At 46.1% G+C, this 16,877-nt stretch overlaps 1 protein-coding gene across 3 annotated transcripts in view; it reads left to right on the top strand.

The window, feature by feature from the left end:
• Positions 1 to 16,877, top strand: part of Mylk (myosin light chain kinase) — a 176,552-nt gene that overhangs the window by 115,950 nt on the left and 43,725 nt on the right. For all 3 annotated transcript variants that reach the window (XM_013114547.3, XM_021228014.2, XM_021228015.2), the window contains 3 exons: positions 6,469 to 6,519; positions 8,872 to 8,999; positions 11,312 to 11,465. In XM_013114547.3, coding sequence (XP_012970001.1) covers positions 6,469 to 6,519; positions 8,872 to 8,999; positions 11,312 to 11,465 — 333 coding nt within the window. The remainder of the gene's footprint in view (positions 1 to 6,468; positions 6,520 to 8,871; positions 9,000 to 11,311; positions 11,466 to 16,877) is intronic.

Here is a 16,877-nt window from a genome sequence, read left to right as displayed (position 1 = left end):
GCCAGCTGAGTGGGCCAACGGGATCAGTTACTGGATTAGTTCTTTTCTCTTTGCTATCACAAATGCCTGAGAAAAACAACTTATGGAAGGAAGTGTTCACGTGACTGGCAGTTTGAGAGTGGAGACCATCGTGATGTAGTGGAGTGTAAAGAACAGCTCAGGCCATGGCTGTAGGAGCATGAGGCAGCTGGTCACATTGCGCCTGAGGTCAGACAGCAGAGCCACCCATGCAAAGAAGCTGGATGGCGGTTGTTACAGCTGCATGGTGTCCTCTTCCATCCATGTGCTGAAACTGTAACCCAGTGACACAGGTCCTTTGAAGAGGTGATTACATTAAAATAGGTCGTCAGGGTGGGCGCTAGTCCAATCTGACTGGTGACCTCACAAAAAGGGAGGAGGAAGGACTCCTTTTGACTCAGTGTCCATTGCCTAGTGTCATCCACATTCAGGTTGAGTCTTCGCTCTTTAGTTGAACCTCTCTGGAAACAGACTCACAGACCTACTCAGAGGTGTCTCCTAGGTGATTCTAATCGAGATTAGCTATCTCATTCTAAATAACTGGAGGAGCTAAATTTGTCCCAGAGGGCAGAGGAATCCTTTGGGATCTGCTTGTTTGGGAAAGAGGTGTATTTTTCTGTTTCAGAAAAAAAATATTTATACTTCTCAATTTTTTGTAGTTTTTTGATACATACATTTACTTATTTGTTTATTTATATGCACACATATGTGTGCACATACCATGACTCTATTGTGGAAGTCAAAGGACAACTTGGGATTGTTGGTTTTCTCCTCCTGAGCCAGTCCTGAGGATCAAATTCGGGTTGTCAGGCTTGGCAGCAAGCACCTTCCCCCACTGAGCCAACTTATTAGCCTCCTCAGACTACTTTCCAAATAGGAAACTGAAGGTTATATAACACACTTTAAGCCCCTCAGCTTAGCTCATGAAGGGGCAGTATTTGAACCCAAGTCCAGCTCTGGAGCCTTAGCCCTCTGCACAGGAACTGAGAAAGGTTTCAAAGCAAAGCTTGCCTTGGAAGGAGGAGTAGATGTGCTAAAGTAAAAAAGCAGTCAGATGCATGGTGGTCAGTGATTCTGTTTCCAGCGGAGCCACATGCGGCTTCATTAACTTGGGAAGTCAGCAGCTGTACATGAGACTGTAGCTCCCTCTTCATGAGATAGAAACATGGGGAGGTGCCCTGCTTGCATTTGCTAAGAGTAGAACACCTGTGAGATGCTTCTCCCAAGAAACCAGGTTTTAGAATCCTGTGACTCAGCTTTTCCTGTGTGCACAGAGCACCATTAATGGATACCTGCAGATGGTCGTATAAAATATGTATAGCATACAGAACATTGTTGACATTTACAGTTGTTTTTACTGATAGAACCAAAGCAGCTTCAAATGCCAACAAATTCAAACAGCAGTAGCCACAAATTTATAGAACAAATTTAAAATGTGGCCATCAATCCTATTTTACCCTAACATCGAAAGGTCTGTGATGTGGGGGCTAGCTTCTAGCCACATGAGTTTTGCAGAGACAATGAGCATGGGGGTGGGGGACTTTGTAGCCTCTGGTTTCATACTGTCCATCCCCTTGTGTACTCCCAGGTCACACCCCAAGAACTGCCTTCCTCCTCCCACCCACTCCCACCCTCTCAGCGGGGAGCTCACTGAAAGCTCACTGCAGTGATCTCCTAGGACTGCAATAACAAGATGGTGAAACACAGGCCAGAAACCCAAGATCTAGGTCTCTCTCCTTTGGCTTGCAAATGGCTGTCTTCTTCCTTCTCGCGTGGTTCCTTCTGTGTGTGCAGGTCTGCTCAGTTGGGTCCCTGCTCAGTTGGGTCCCTCCCTTCCCCCTCTCTTTTTTTCTCTCCCTCTCCCCCTCTTTCCTTACCTGGTTCCTCCCTTCCCACTCTCTCTTCCTTTCTCTCCCCCTTTCCTTCTTTTCCTCCTTCCTCCTCCCTTTTTGTGAGGTCACCAGTCAGATTGGACTAGCGCCCACCCTGACGACCTATTTTAATGTAATCACCTCTTCAAAGGACCTGTGTCACTGGGTTACAGTTTCAGCACATGGATGGAAGAGGACACCATGCAGCCGTAACAACCGCCATCCAGCTTCTTTGCATGGGTGGCTTGCTCTCTCCTGAGGCGATGAGCTCTGCCCTTCCTCTGTCCTCTCTCCCCTTCCCTCTCTCCTCTCCTCCCCACATTTGCCTTCCCTGTGTGGTTGTCTGTATCATCTTTAGGCTCTCCCTCCTTCTCTCGAGTCCTGGAAATCAGCCTTCCTCCACCACAGGAGAACATATTTTTTCATTGTTTTCCTTTGTCCATTTAGCACCAGAATTGTTACTGACTAGAATGTCCTTGGGCACCTACCCTCTCTGTTTTCCTTGGATATGTCCTCTGGAATGACATGTGAACCATTAGCCTCTAGCATCGTCCGTAACTTTGCTCTGGTTACATCTGGAGCTCCTCCCCACATCCGTCCTCCACTGTTACTCACGGTGGCATTCTTTCTATTCTCTGGGTCCTTCCACAGCCCTCTCTGTCACCTAGCTGTCTCTAGAAGTGAATCACCTGGGATAAGCCCTGGCCCTTCCTGTCTTTCATTGAATTCTTTTCTCTCAATCTTTTACCCTGCTTCCTAGTTCTCATTCTTTTTTTTTGCATAAAGCTTAATTTATTTAAGTAATTATTTTAATTGAATTGTTAATCCCACATTTATTAAAATCACCTTGAGGGAAAATACACTATAGACCAGTTAAGTGCATTAACATTTTAACAGATAGGCCAAAATAGCAGTATATAATGGTTATATTAGAAACAAGCAATTAATGATCCCAGTAACACATAGAGAAATACACAAAGTAAAAGTATTTCAATAGGGCAATTATTAGTTCTCATTCTAATCATGGCTTAAATCTGAGACCCTAACCTTCCCATCTCCGCCAGTGTTTCTCCAGGACTCTGACCCTGGCTTTTAGAAGCTTACATGCTGATCCACCAAGTCCACTTGACCAAGCCAAACTATTCATCAGTGGCTCTCCCATTCCATTTTCCTCTGATACAAATTTCCCCATGTGTTCAGCAAGAAATCTCAAAGTACCTTTGTATCTCCATTTCGTTTAGTCCCCTAAATTCTTTTAATGCTTCCTCTGTCTCTCATTCATCTTTTCTATGTCCTTCCAAGTGCCTTTCAAGAGGTGGCAGTATCCTAAGTGGATGCTCTTGTCCCCTAAGAGTTTCATACCCAGTGTGACAGCTGTGTGTGAGCAGGTTCCCTGATCACCCAGGCCGAAGACCCAGATCTCTTACATATTAGACTAATGCTGTCCCGCAGAACTCTCTATAACATTGGACATGTTCTATGTCTACACTGTGATAGCCACTAGTCATGGATGGGTTATTAAGTACTTAAAATAAAACTAGTTCATTGGAGGAACTAAAATCTTAATTTTCCTTAACTTAAATTGACACACTAACTTCATTCAACTTCCCATGATAACCTCCACCAAACACCACCCGCTTGAGACTACATCATCTATCCTAACCTGGGCTCCTCCACATTCCCTAGGTTCATCTTCTTAGGCCTTAGGTCCACCATTCCCCAATGATGAGCTTGTGACCATGTTCTCAACACAGCGTTCTCTCTTCAGCTGCATTTGAACAACTGAGTGTTGGCTTTTAGAAAAAAAATTAAAACTCATTTTTATTTTATGTGTTTACATGTATGTATATGTATCGCATGTGTGCTTTGTAACTTGGAAGCCAGAAGAAGACATCAGATCTCCTGGAACTAGAGTTACAGATGGTGGTGAACCATCATGTAGGTGCTGGATACTGAGCCTGTAGGTACTCTTTAAGAGTCTCAAGTGCTCTTAATGACTAAGCCATCTCTCCAGTCTCCTTACTGGTTTTTTTTTAGCTTTCTATTTGACTGTTAATTCAAAATAATTTCAGTCTTATAGAAAAAAAGGCAAGATTTAATACAAACAGTTCTTTTATACCCTTCAGATTCCTCGTATCTTAACCTTTTACTGTTTACTTTTTCTGTATTCTTCCTTCTGTGGTTGTAGGGGGTGGCTTCTGTTTGAACCAAGGGCCTTAACTACACTCAGCAAGGGCTCTCCACACTGAGCTATATCAACAGCCATTCCCTCTTTCTCTGTATTTCTCTGCCTCTATACACACACACATGCACATATATACTTACATAATTATGCTATAAACATCTTGAAAGAAATTATACTCATAAAATCTTAAATATTTAGATAGTTTAGTGTTGGTTTTTTTCTAAAATCAAATGTGTTTTGTAAACCACATTGATAATAATTAAAATAGAAAAACATCAAAAGAATACTGTCATCTAATTCAATAACAATATTCAAACACTCTCAATATTCAAAACACTCCTTTTGTCAAAAGGCCTTTCTTGTGGACCACACTGATTAATGTTTAGGATCTTAAAGCTAAGTCCTAAATTCTTACATCTGTTTGGTTTCCTCCCCAGTATAAAGGTTCATAGTGTGCACATAGTAGGCCCACAGTAGGATAGGGATCATTTGTGACAGCCAGCTAGGGGACAAGCAGACCTCTCCCTAGACTTAGCCACAAGGCCTCTGCTGCCAACCCTGTGGTTGTATTGTCAGGACCCCCTCCTTTCAGTTGTCCTCTCGGAGACATCAGTTGGGTGGCAGCATCATCTCCTCTGTGGAAGTACTCAGTGTTAGCCAAACCACCTGTGACCATAGAGCAGCTCCACAGTCATTCCTGGACCAGTGCTGTCCCCCTATTTTGCAGTAGCCAAGTAACTCAATATCCACCCATTCATTCATTTAGCAAGCAGTTATTAAGTGCCTACAGTGTTTCAGGTACATTGGATATATACCAGTGAACAATAGAAACACTCCACCTCAAAACCTTTGTACTTCAGTGGGAAAGGAAGGGCAGACAATAAAACAAGTGAAGATATAGCTTGTCACATGATAAGTACAGAGGAGGATGATAAATCAGAATAAGGACTCTAAGTAGTGTTGTAGACTCTTTCTCTCTCCCTCCCCCTCTCTCTCTGTGTGTGTGTGTGTGTGTGTGTGTGTGTGTGTGTGTGTTGGTTTGTTTCTATGGTTCTGGAATGGAAACCAGGGCCTTGTGCTTGTCAGACAAGCATTCAATCACTGAGCTCCCTAGCCCAAGGGCTAGGATTCATGTGGTTGTGTGGGGCACTTATGGCAGATCTGCCTGGTAACATGCTCCCACCCTTATATTAAATGTAATTTCCCTGCACATATGCTATAGTGTGTAGTTGTGTGAATGATTTGAACAGTCATTTAATGACCACCCTAGTAAAATCAGGTCTCCCAGTGCTATTTGTCAACTCTTCCCCTAACACCTCTGGCAGCCATTGGCCTGTTCTCTGTTCTTAGTTTTACCTTTCTAGAGTGTCGAGTAAGTAGGATTATACAGTTATTATAAGGATCCTTTGAATCTGGCTTCTCTTGGGTAAGGAGAAAAATCAGTCATCAGCAATTAAAGAGAAAGGGGATCATGAATTTGTGAGATAAAGGGAAGGGTTGTGGGGAAGAAAAAGAAGGGGCAATGATATCTTAGTTTTTTAAAATGACTTGCAAGAAATATGAAATCAAGCCATGAGAAATAATGCAGGTGTTTCTGCTTGTGAATCATATTTTTATTTAGTCAGAGAAGTAGATTTGTGATGTGAGACATCTCTATCTGAGTTATTTTTTCTTGTTGAGTTAGAGAAAGTGGAGTAGGAAGGGAAGATAGTAAGATATATTTGTTCACTCATTTTTGAGGGTTGGGCCTTACAGTAGTGTCTGGCATCCTAGGCTCACTAGGAACTCACTATACTGCCCAGGCTGCTTTGAACTCATGACAGTGCTTTTAACTCAGCCTCCTAATGGCAGAGGTCACAGGCTTCAGTCACCACTCCCAGCTTCCATTCATTCATTTGTCCATTCAACAGACATTTGTTTTGAAGATTTTTGTTGTTGTTGTGGTGTGGTGTGGTGTGGTGTGTTTTGTTTTTTTAAGGGACAGCTACCAGTCACAGTCTGTGACTCAAAGGAAGCCAGAGACCCTTGGATCCATGCCAAGGCTAATTTTAGTTTGTTTATCTGACATAATTTCCTTTCTGCATTTCCTGAAAGTTAGGGTGAGCATGTAGTTAGTGAGTTATTAGTTATCATCATTCAATAGGACTGTGAAGGCCATTAGAGTTTCGAGAGCTTCTGTCTCACCAGTTCTTGAGGCCCCTACAGAGGCCCCTGAGAACTGATAGTCATTGGATTATAGGCAGAGAGATTAATGGGAAGACACAGTAGAATGTGGGCTTTCTGTAAATGAGGGGCCAGCAGGCAGGACAACAACATCCTCCCGTGACCTAGGAGATTTCTGGGAAAACAGAACTGACTTCTTAGCATCATAACTTGTTAATATCTTTGTTTCAGGTGATGCAACTGTAAAAAAGAAACCTGCACCCAAGACACCTACAAAAGCAGGTAATAGTAACAGTCCTGAGGACAAGGGAGTCGTCTGTCATAGGGCCTTCTCCTATGCCTTCTCACTGACCATGTGGGTAGTGGTCAGGAGACCCTTCCCTTGTTCAAGCTCTGCATGTTGCTCTTCCTCCTTTAGGGAACCTATGCCCAGCTGCTACCTGACCTACATCCTCTCCTGCTTCCTTCCTCTGCCTCCATCTATGTGTGCCATATCATAGGCTGCCGATGGCTTTCCTGTCCCCTCTACTAAGTTGGGCCTCAGCCTCAGACCTCCAGTCTACCCTGCGTGGGAGTAGCACACATCATGCTGCTTTTAGGCCCTGCTCTGTGTGTCCCTGTTTGTTGTCCCTGGGAAGATATTTGAAGGCACAAACCACACTGAGCCTCCCAGCCAGGGTGACTGAAAGGCTAGGTGCAAAGTACTACTAAATTAAGAAATGAGCTATGACAGAGATTCAGACCATGGGGAGGCACACATTCCATCACAACCGAACTATGTTGTATAAATTGTGTGGCTCACTTCTGGGGATTCTAAAGAGTGAACAAGGCTAGCAAGGTTCACACTCAGACCTTTCAGAACAGGGGTCAGTACCTCCATTTTTTTTTTTACTAGTTTGAATAATTTATTTCTAACAAATATTTTTTTTTGGTTTTACGAGACAGGGTTTCTCTGTATTGTTTTGGAAGCTATCGGTCTAGCCTGGCCTCGAACTCACAGAGATCCACCTGCCTCTGCCTCCCGAGTGCTGGGATTAAAGGCGTGCGCCACCACCGCCCGGCTCTCTAACAAGTATTTTAAGAGAATTTATTCCCGGTTTCTGTATAGAAAATCCAGCTTAATTTTATACCCTTATTTTCTTTTTCTTTTTTCCATATTTTTATTTAACTTTTTATACATGTCACTTTCAGTTCCCTCTCCCTCCCCTCCTCCCCTACCCCCCAACCCTCCCAACCTCTCACCCCCACTCCGTCACCTCTCCACTCCCCAAGGAGAGCAAGGGCCTCCATGAGGGATTTCCAGAGTCTGTCACATCATCCCGGGAATGCCCCAGGTTCTTCCTCATGTGTCCAGGCTGAGAGAGCATCCCTCCATGTAGTATGGGCTCCCAGAGTCCCTCTGTATGCCAGGAATAAATACTGCTCCACTCTCCAAGGTCCCACATATTTCCAAGGCCTCCTCTCTGTCACCCAGGTTCGGTGGGAGGATGTCTGGATCAGTCCCATTCTGGCCCCCCCCAGTCATCAGTCTGGGGTCCATGTGATGCCCCATTTTTAGGTCAGCTGCCCCTGTGGGCCTCGCCAGCCCGATCCAGATACCCTTGGTCATCACTTCTCTTTGCAAGTGGGTTCCAGGAGTTCAATTCAGTTCACAGCTGTGGGTGTCTGCCTCCGTCTCCATCAGCCACTGAATGAGAGTTCTAGGATGGCATATAAGGCAGTCATCATTCTCACCATCATGGGAGGGCATTTAAGGTAGCCTTAATGTCAGTTGGTGTCATTCCTGTAGATCTGTGAAGATCTCACTAGTGCCAGATCTCTCCTACAACTTATAATGGCTCCCTCTTTTCTGGTATCTCCTATCCTTTTCTCCTCTATTCTTACCCTGGCTCAACCTTCCTGCTCTCCTGTGTCGTCCTCTCTCCCCTTCTCTCCCTCTCTTTCTCCCATCTCCTTCTGCCCTCCCCTTCTCCCCCTCCCCAATCCAATTAGGAGATCTCCCATAACCCTTCTCCGGGTTACCATGCATATCTCTCTTAGGGTCCTCCCTGCACCCCAGACTCTCTGGCAGTGGGATTGTGGGCTAGCAATGCCCTCCTCCATGTCTAAAATCCATATATGAGAGAGTACATACCATGTTTGTCTTTTTGTGACTGGGTTATCTCACTCAGGATGGTTTCTTCTAGTGCCATCCATTTGCCTGCAAATTTCAAGATTCCATTTTTTTTTCTGCTGAGTAGTACTCCATTGTGTAAATGTACCACATTTTCTCTATCCACTCTTCAGTTGAGGGGCATCTAGGTTCTTTCCATGTTCTGGCTATTACAAATAATGCTGCTATGAACATAGTTGAGCGATGTCCTTATTGTAGGCATTTTGGGTAAATGCCTAAGAGTAGAATTGTTGGATCTTGCGGTAGACTTATTTCCACTTTACTGAGGAATCTCCATACTGATCTCCAAAGTGGCTGCACAAGTTGGCATTCCACCAGCAGTGGAGGAGTGAAGTACCTCCATTCTTATCTTGAAGATTCTAGAAGGGAAGAGAGGCATCAAATAGAGAACATGGCCAGCGGTGCTAGTGAGATCAGCATGTCCAAATCTCCCTCCTCACGTTCTGCTTATCGCCTCCTAGCTATGCCCCCTCAAATCATCCAGTTCCCCGAGGACCAGAAGGTGCGCGCAGGCGAGCCTGTGGAGCTGTTTGGAAAAGTGACTGGTACCCAGCCCATCACCTGCACATGGATGAAGTTCCGAAAGCAGGTCAGTCATGGAAGCAGGGTGGCTACGGACAGCTTATGGCTCCTGGGCCGAAAAGTTGAGAAATGCCATGGTGGGGAGGGCGCATTGCTCTTTTTCACCTTGGAAATGGAAGAGAGCATGGGGCATGGTGGTGCATACCTGGAATCCCAGCCCTTGGAAGGTTGAGGCAAGAGAATTATAAGATCAAGGACAGCCCAGTCAACCGAACAAGATCCTGTCCAAATAATGCGCAAAGGTCCAGAGATGTAGCTCAATGGTAGAACGCTTGCCTATCATCACAAAACCCAGTTACCATAAAAAGGAAGGGTTTGTTAAAAAAGAAAAATATGGGAGAGAACCTACCCACCAAACCTGAGTTCTTGCTAATCTTTTCTTCTATGTCTACAAATAAACCCTGTTTTTATAAGAATTTTGTTTAATAAGGTTACTTATGCCCTCATCTGAGTCCATCTGCCTAGAACTCTTTTTGGAGACAGAAAGTCAAAGCCCTCAGATGACCTGTTAGGCACCATCACTTCTGATTGATTCCCATCTAGTTACAGCTTCCACTTTCCACATGTTGAAAGATCAAAGATGAATGACCTATAAGTATGGCAACAATTTATAATAACGCTCCCTATGAAAGCATATGAATTTCCAAATAACCAGCATGTAGAGAAATTTGGAGAATCCAGCTTCTCACTGTTCATGCTAGTAATGGTACTCATGTGTCTGATTAGCAGACACCACAGATTAATGGACTGGTCCTGCAGAAAGGTATGAGGAGTCTCTGTAAACCTCCTTACTGTTTCCATGCCATGAAAATTGTCATAGCCAAGAGATGAGCCACAAGTATTTAGGAGAAAAGCAGAGCTGGTTTCAAGGGAGGTGGAGAAGAATGTGGCCCCGTCCCTCTTAGACTGATGGATAAGGTAGAATCCCATCCTTTTTCAGAGCCAATTAATCAAATTCAGAACAATACTTACTGCAGTTTTGAAACCTGTTGGTATCTGTGCTGTCCAGTATGATTGCCACCGGCCCTGTATGTTGAGCATGTGAAATGTGGCTGACACAATTGAGGAATGAGTGTCTTAGTTACCGTTCTGTTGCTGTAAAGAAGCACCATGACCAAGGCAACTTGTAAAAGGGAGCGTTTAACTGGGGACTGGCTTACAGTTTCAGAGGGTTGGTCTATGAGCATCATAGCTGGGGAGCAAAGCTGCAGACTCAACACTGGAGCAGTAGCCAAGAGCTTAGCCTAATCCACAGAATGCCAGCAGAGACTGGCCTGGCATGGGCTTTTGAAATCTCAAAGCCCACCCCCAGTGACACACCTCCTCCAACAAAGCCTTACATCCAAAACATTCCACTCACCAGGAACCAAACATTCAAATACATGAGCCTGTGGGGCCACTTCCATTCAAACCACCATGAGGAACTACACATTTTTCAGTACCAAGGTTTGAATTTTAGACTTAGACCTCACATATGCTGGGCAAGCACTCTACCACTTAACTATATCTCTAGTTTCTTTTTATTTTTTGAGGGAGTCTTACTAAGTTGTCCAGTCTGGTCTTGAACTTGTGATCCATCTGACTCTTGAGCAGTTGAGATTACAAGCCTGTGCTACTATGTCTGGCTAAATTTTTAACTTTAACTAGTTAAAAATCACTGTATACAGTTCAATGATGTTACTCAATACACAAGATTGTATAAGCACTAGCATTACCTAAATCCTCATCCTGGAAACCAGTATCATGGACTCTTCCTCCAGTCTCTGCCATTACCAGCCTGTATTTTATCCTTATGGATTTGCCTATTCTGGACATTTCATATAGGTGGAATCATGCAGTTTCTCACATCACCTTTTGTCTCTAAGTGTTCAGGGTATTTTTTGGGGGGAGGAAGTTGTTCTTGTTTTCAGGACTTATCTGTGCTGTGGCATGAATTGGTTCCCTATTACCCCATTTCTTTTGTATTCTCTCTCTCTCTCTCTCTCTCTCTCTCTCTCTCTCTCTCTGTGTGTGTGTGTGTGTGTGTGTGTGTGTGTGTGGTAGGGGGAACACAGAGGACAACCTCGGGTGTCACCCTGTCATCCTCAGGCAAGCCATCCACCTCCCTTGAGACAAGTATCTTATTGGCCTGGAGTTCACCAGCGCTAGACTGACTGGGCCAGCAAGCACCAGGCTTCCTCAAGTCTCCACTTCCCCAGCAGAGGCATTACAAACATGCGCCACAGCAGACTAGGTGGAGCAACCGCCCCCCCATGTCTTGTCCATCCTTGGGAATAGAGCGCGGAGAAGCACCCTTTTCACTCCTGCCTCTGCCTGCAGATCCAGGAGAGCGAGCACATCAAGGTGGAGAGCAGTGAGAGCGGCAGCAAGCTCACCATCCTGGCAGCACGCCAGGAGCACTGTGGCTGCTACACATTGGTGGTGGAGAACAAGCTGGGCAGCAGGCAGGCCCAAGTCAACCTCACCGTCGTGGGTAAGTCTGAGAAACACTCAGCAGGGAGACTAAGGGATGCAAAGGGCGTGAACCCCAGGGCATCAGCTCATCCCTGCTTCCTAGTTCCCCTGCCTTCTCTGTCCCTCACTCTCATACAGTACCCTCCATAACTGCCCCTACTTCACACCCCTAGTGTCTTCCTCCCCTTGCCTCTCTGCCTTCCTGACCATTGGAGGCCCCGAGCCCTCCCACTCCAGATCTTCCTGTGGGCACCTAAACTTCCTCTGCCTTGTGTCCAGCACTATGTCACTCCCTTTGTGTCTTTGCTGGGTTTTCTGTTGCTGTGCTGAAACACCATGACCAAGGCAACTTAGAGGCGGAAGGGTTGGCTTGGGACTTTCGGGTCTGGAGGGATAAGAGTTCATCACCATCATGGTGAGGAGCACGGCAGCAGGCAGGCACGGTGCTGGAGCAGCAGCCGAGGGCACACATCGCAATCTACAAGCAGCAGAGAGGGCTAACTTGAAATGGCTCAAGTCTTTTGAAACCTCAAAGCTTACCTCTCGTGACATGCTTCCTCCAACAAGTCACACCTCCAAATTCTCCTCAAACGGCCACCAACTGGGAACCAAGTGTCCAAATGCCCGAGACTTGGGGGGGGATATGTGATCCAAACCACCTTACCCTGCAAATCACCACTCAGGATCAATGCCACCTCCTGGAACATTGCAGCAGGAAGATTCTATCATCTGTACACTCTAGGCTATATATACTCTGGTGCCCCAAGTCCAGCTGAGATATCAGTGTCCCTCAGAACTCTTCGTCCTTGTCTGGAAGGCCAATGCTGTTTCTTGAGACATGCTCCACATCCCCCAACACATGTACAAAGCCCTTAGCTTCTAGCTTCACTGAGAGCTATGAGACATGAGGCACGGCTCTTCTGAACTTGGTGGCCTCCATGTATCTGTGTATCACTCCACCAGTGGCTCCCCTTTGCCTTTGTGGGGGGTCTTTTCTCGGGTCCAGTTCCTGGGCTATTGGGGCTCCACCATCCTCACTTCACTCAACTTTCCATTCTCGCTTGTTCCTCACTGCAGCGAGAGAAGCTGCCATCTTACCAAATGCGCAGATATTACCCTCCTGCAGCAAGAGAAGCTGCCATCTTACCAAATGCACAGACATTACCCTTCTGCAGCAAGAGAAGCTGCCTTCTTACCAAATGTGCAGGCATTACCCTCCTGCAGCGAGAGAAGCTGCCATCTTACCAAATGCGCAGATATTACCCTCCTGCGGCAAGAGAAGCTGCCATCTTACCAAATGCGCAGGCATTACCCTCCTGCAGTGATTTGCCTTCCTGCAGTGTTCTGCTTTCCATACCCCACCTATGGGCAAACCCCATGGCACTCCGAAGCTACCTGTCCTTTGCTTCCATGCCCCTTGGTCTACAGAGACTGCTTCTCTGAGATCACTGTGACTCCTAATCCCAACTCCTTCCCCTTTCCTTATCTGTGACTCCCCACTAAGTTGAACCCATGTTTAGACTGAGTCTCAAGTTTGCATGCTCCCTTTCCTGCTAACTGCTCCTATGCCCCAGTCTGTCTTCTGACTATCTAAATTGCTAAGTGATTTCCTCCCATGGGAGATGCTCAGTATCTTTCCTTGGTCACAGTTCTCCATGTGGCAGGTGCATAGTACAGTGGAGGGACAAAGAGGCAGCTAGGTGCATGGTAGACTGTATTTTGTGCCTGTGTGGGCCTTCACATGTGGGTGTATGAAGGACTTTGACCTGGCTATTTATTGGCATGCACATCAGACTTGAGTAGGTTTTCAAGGCAAACTTAACTCTCAAGGTTATAGGGTTTCCTTTGTAAAAATTAGAAAAAGGAGCTCCTTTGGGGTTCAGTGTGAAGACTATACCCCAACTTCACAGCAGGGCTCATAGCCTGGCCTTGGACCTGTAGAACATAAGAATTTTAGAAAAGAACTGTGGGTCACAGTGGTTAGAACTCACATAGGAATCTATCTATGGAATTTTCCAGGGATAAGGTTGGCAGTTGGAGATGACTTAGACGCTCTCTTAACTCTGTCACTTTATGCTTCTTGACTTTGGTCCCGGTTTCCCTTCTCCACCTTTATCTCATATCCCTACTTTATGGCCAATTGGATAGGTATGTCTACAGCCTTACAGAAGGGAAACTAAGGGGAGAAACTAGGCTCAAACTCTCAAATGCCTGCGCTGCAGAGGGAGAAGAGTGAAGACTATCTGCAAGATGGAGGAACCTCTGGCTGGGGAACTCATCTTGGGGATATGCAGTGTGGAGAGCTACCGCATGTCAAGGAGTTAATTGTTGACCTTAGCTCCCCACCTTGAGCCGTGGGAGCCTGGTAGCATCTCTCTCCAGTATGCAGTAGGAAAGAGTGAGTTCTTAGAGAGGAGAGGTTCAAGAACACAGAACATCAGTGCACACTCCATGGACTCGGTTTATTCCTGCCTCTCTCTTGTCCTTTCCCCTCCCTGCCTGTGTCTTCACGAAGTGCCCATCCCATCATTCTGGCCCATGACACTTCTTCCTTTCATCTTCCTTTGCTTCCTTAGATCTGGGAAGTGAGTGTACCAAGGGTCGTGGATTGAGTTTCTCACCTAAAGGAGAACCCAATCCCTCCCTCCCCCCTCTCTCTCCCCCCCCCCTCTCTCCCTCCCTTCTCTCTCTCCCCCCCCTCTCTGGTAACTTTAAGTGATGATTTCTATAATTTCCTAAGGAGTAAGGAACTTTGGGGGGATTGGTAATGGTGATACAGCTGTACATTTGAGCCTATACCTGAAAGTGTTGATTGGCTCACACCCCAGTGCTATCACCGAGCATCAGTACTGCTCTTCCTCAGTGTTTCCCATTCATCTGCCCCTGTGCGGGTAACTTTGGGCTCAGAAACTTTGAACTGCTTTTCTGGGACCAGTACCCCTGCCCCCACTAGGGCCGCCCCTGTGCGGTGCCACACTCCCCTCCCCCAGCCCCACTGTAGGAGCTGCAGTTCTGGCCTTTTATGGTTGAGTTTCTTATTCTCCACGGCCAGTGCTGACAGGGCCATCGGTGTGGCTGCCTGCCAGCTGGCAGGAGCAACATGTTAAATGCCGTCCTGGGAGGGGAATGGAATGGAGAGCAGGCTTTCTGTCTGCCTCCCCCACCCAGAGCTAAGAATAGAATCACTCAATAAAATGAGGACTTGTATTGATGGCCACAGCAAAGCTACATTCATTCAGAGCCCGTGAATTTAGACTTAGGCCAAAGTAAACCAGGATTAGATTGATTTACCTCTGTGTCTCCAGGGACATCTGCATATTATCTGATCAGCGTTTACTAAGTAGATGTAAACGTAAATGAGATAAAACAGAAGTTGTTCCACCTACTCCAGACAGTTTTCAAGCACTTGAGAAGCATCCACTCGATGGGCCAGCTAAATAAGGCCAGTTAAACGCAACTTGCACTTGATAGCTGCAGAAATCTCTTACACGGCATAGTCTTTGAGGAGCTGTTTTCTTTTCAGATCACCCATGATTCATATTTTCAAATGAATAAAAACTAGCCCTTCCCTCAGTTAGTTTGAGTGAGGTATCCTTAGTTATTTCTGAGACTAATCATTATTATTCTTTAAGAAGCAGTGTCTAAGAATTAGCAACGCTGCCTGGTCTGGCCTGTGCCTGCACCACTGTTCTGTGTGGCCTGGGAAAGAAGGGAGGAGGAGAGGGGTGGATCCAGATAGATTCTTTAATGTCATTCACCCAGCACAAGAAAAACAGGCCTCCACATAAATAACGGAGAAAAGCAAAATAGAGAAGCCCTAAACACCCAACATACACGAATACCTTCTGACTGTAAGACTTGTATAATGTGAAAGGGTGGGAGACAGCCCTTAGAAGCCCTTGGTTACCAGTGACAGCAAGATGATCCCTTGATCTCCTTCTGCCTGCTGCCCTAGAAAGAACCAAACCCTGTCTGGGTGCACCGTTGTAGGGCTCTCCCTGAGGCTTTGTCACTAACGAGTGAGTGTTCCAGTTTGCTCTGATAACATACCCTGACCAGAAACAACTTTGGCGGGGAGTGTTATTTGGCTTACAATACAGGGTCACAGTCCATCATTTCAGGGCATCCACAGCTGGACCGCGAGCAGCCAGTCACTTACATCCACAGCCAAGAGAAAAGAGACTACATGCATCTTTGTTTGCTCTCTTGCTTCCAGTCAATTCTTCCCTTCATACCATTCAGGACCCCAGGCCTAGGGAATCCAGCCATCCATGATGGCCTGAGTCTTCCTGTATCAATTAACCATCAAGACATTCCCCATAGACATGCCCACAGGCCAACCTGCTCCATATAATTCCTTGTTAAGACTTTCTTGCCAACTGACTCTTGGTTGTGTCACACTGACAGTTAAAACTAACCCCCACGTTGAACACAACCTCAACCTCTGAGAGTCTCTTTCCAAGAGTGTGCTGCAGTTCAGGCCAGCAGCTGTTGAATTTAGGATCTATGGATGGCCGTCTAGGCAGGCTTAGAAGCTCACAGACAGACTTTGTGTGGGCAAACACAAAGAGGGCAGGGGGATCTGGGCTAGTGGGAAACCTTGCAGGTCATCCGTTTTCCCAAGAATAGGAACCCTTTACTGAGCACAAAAGTCTTGCAGCTGGAGCTTTGAGGAACCCTTCCCTTGGAAGGGTTTCCCATTCTGTTAGCCAAGTCTCCAGGGAGCCCTGGGAGAATTCTGAGGAAGCATGGGTCCAACTGCGGACACCAAGCCAGTCTCTTGGTTGCCAGGTACTACCCAGGCTGAATGTGTCTCTCTTTAGCAAGGAGACTCATGGGAGAACCCTGGTCCCACCCAAGGATTCTCATCACTGGTTGGTTCAACTCATGTGGGCTCTGTAGGTTGGAAAGAATAGAGAGCATCAAACACAGCTCTGAGGACATACGTGGAGGAAGGATCCCAGCCTTTTAGGACTTCTGAACTCTTCACAGTGGCAACATTTGGAGTGAAAGCCTCCATCCCCACATTTTGCACCTATTCTTGCGCTGCCTGAGGAAAACTCCACCACATGTAAATTAAGAGATGCCTGTATCAGGATAGGTGCACACAGCAACTGTGGAGCAATGCTGATCTCTCCGAATGGTTTTTTCCAAAGCAAAGCAGAGAAGAGGGAATCAGCCAATGAACAGGGTCTTCACTTGTATAAAGCCTGCCAGGAGGCCTGAGGTGGGGACAGTTAGGACATTTCATCCCCCAGCAGGCTCTTCTACTTCCTTAGCTGGTTTCCAGAAAACTTGAACCACTTGCCTCTAAGAGGATTTAGAATAATAAACATCTTTGCCAACACCAGAAATGTTTCTAAAAAGACCAATAAATCCTTCAGAACAAACAGATTTTCTAAGAGAACATCTTAAACAACCAGCGAGAGTG

Source organism: Mesocricetus auratus, unplaced genomic scaffold (genome assembly GCF_017639785.1).
Source record: "Mesocricetus auratus isolate SY011 unplaced genomic scaffold, BCM_Maur_2.0 Super-Scaffold_100008, whole genome shotgun sequence".
In the NCBI taxonomy this organism is placed as follows: domain Eukaryota; kingdom Metazoa; phylum Chordata; class Mammalia; order Rodentia; family Cricetidae; genus Mesocricetus; species Mesocricetus auratus.
The sequence above is the reverse complement of the archived record's forward strand: the minus strand, read 5'-3'. Positions and strand labels throughout refer to the sequence as shown.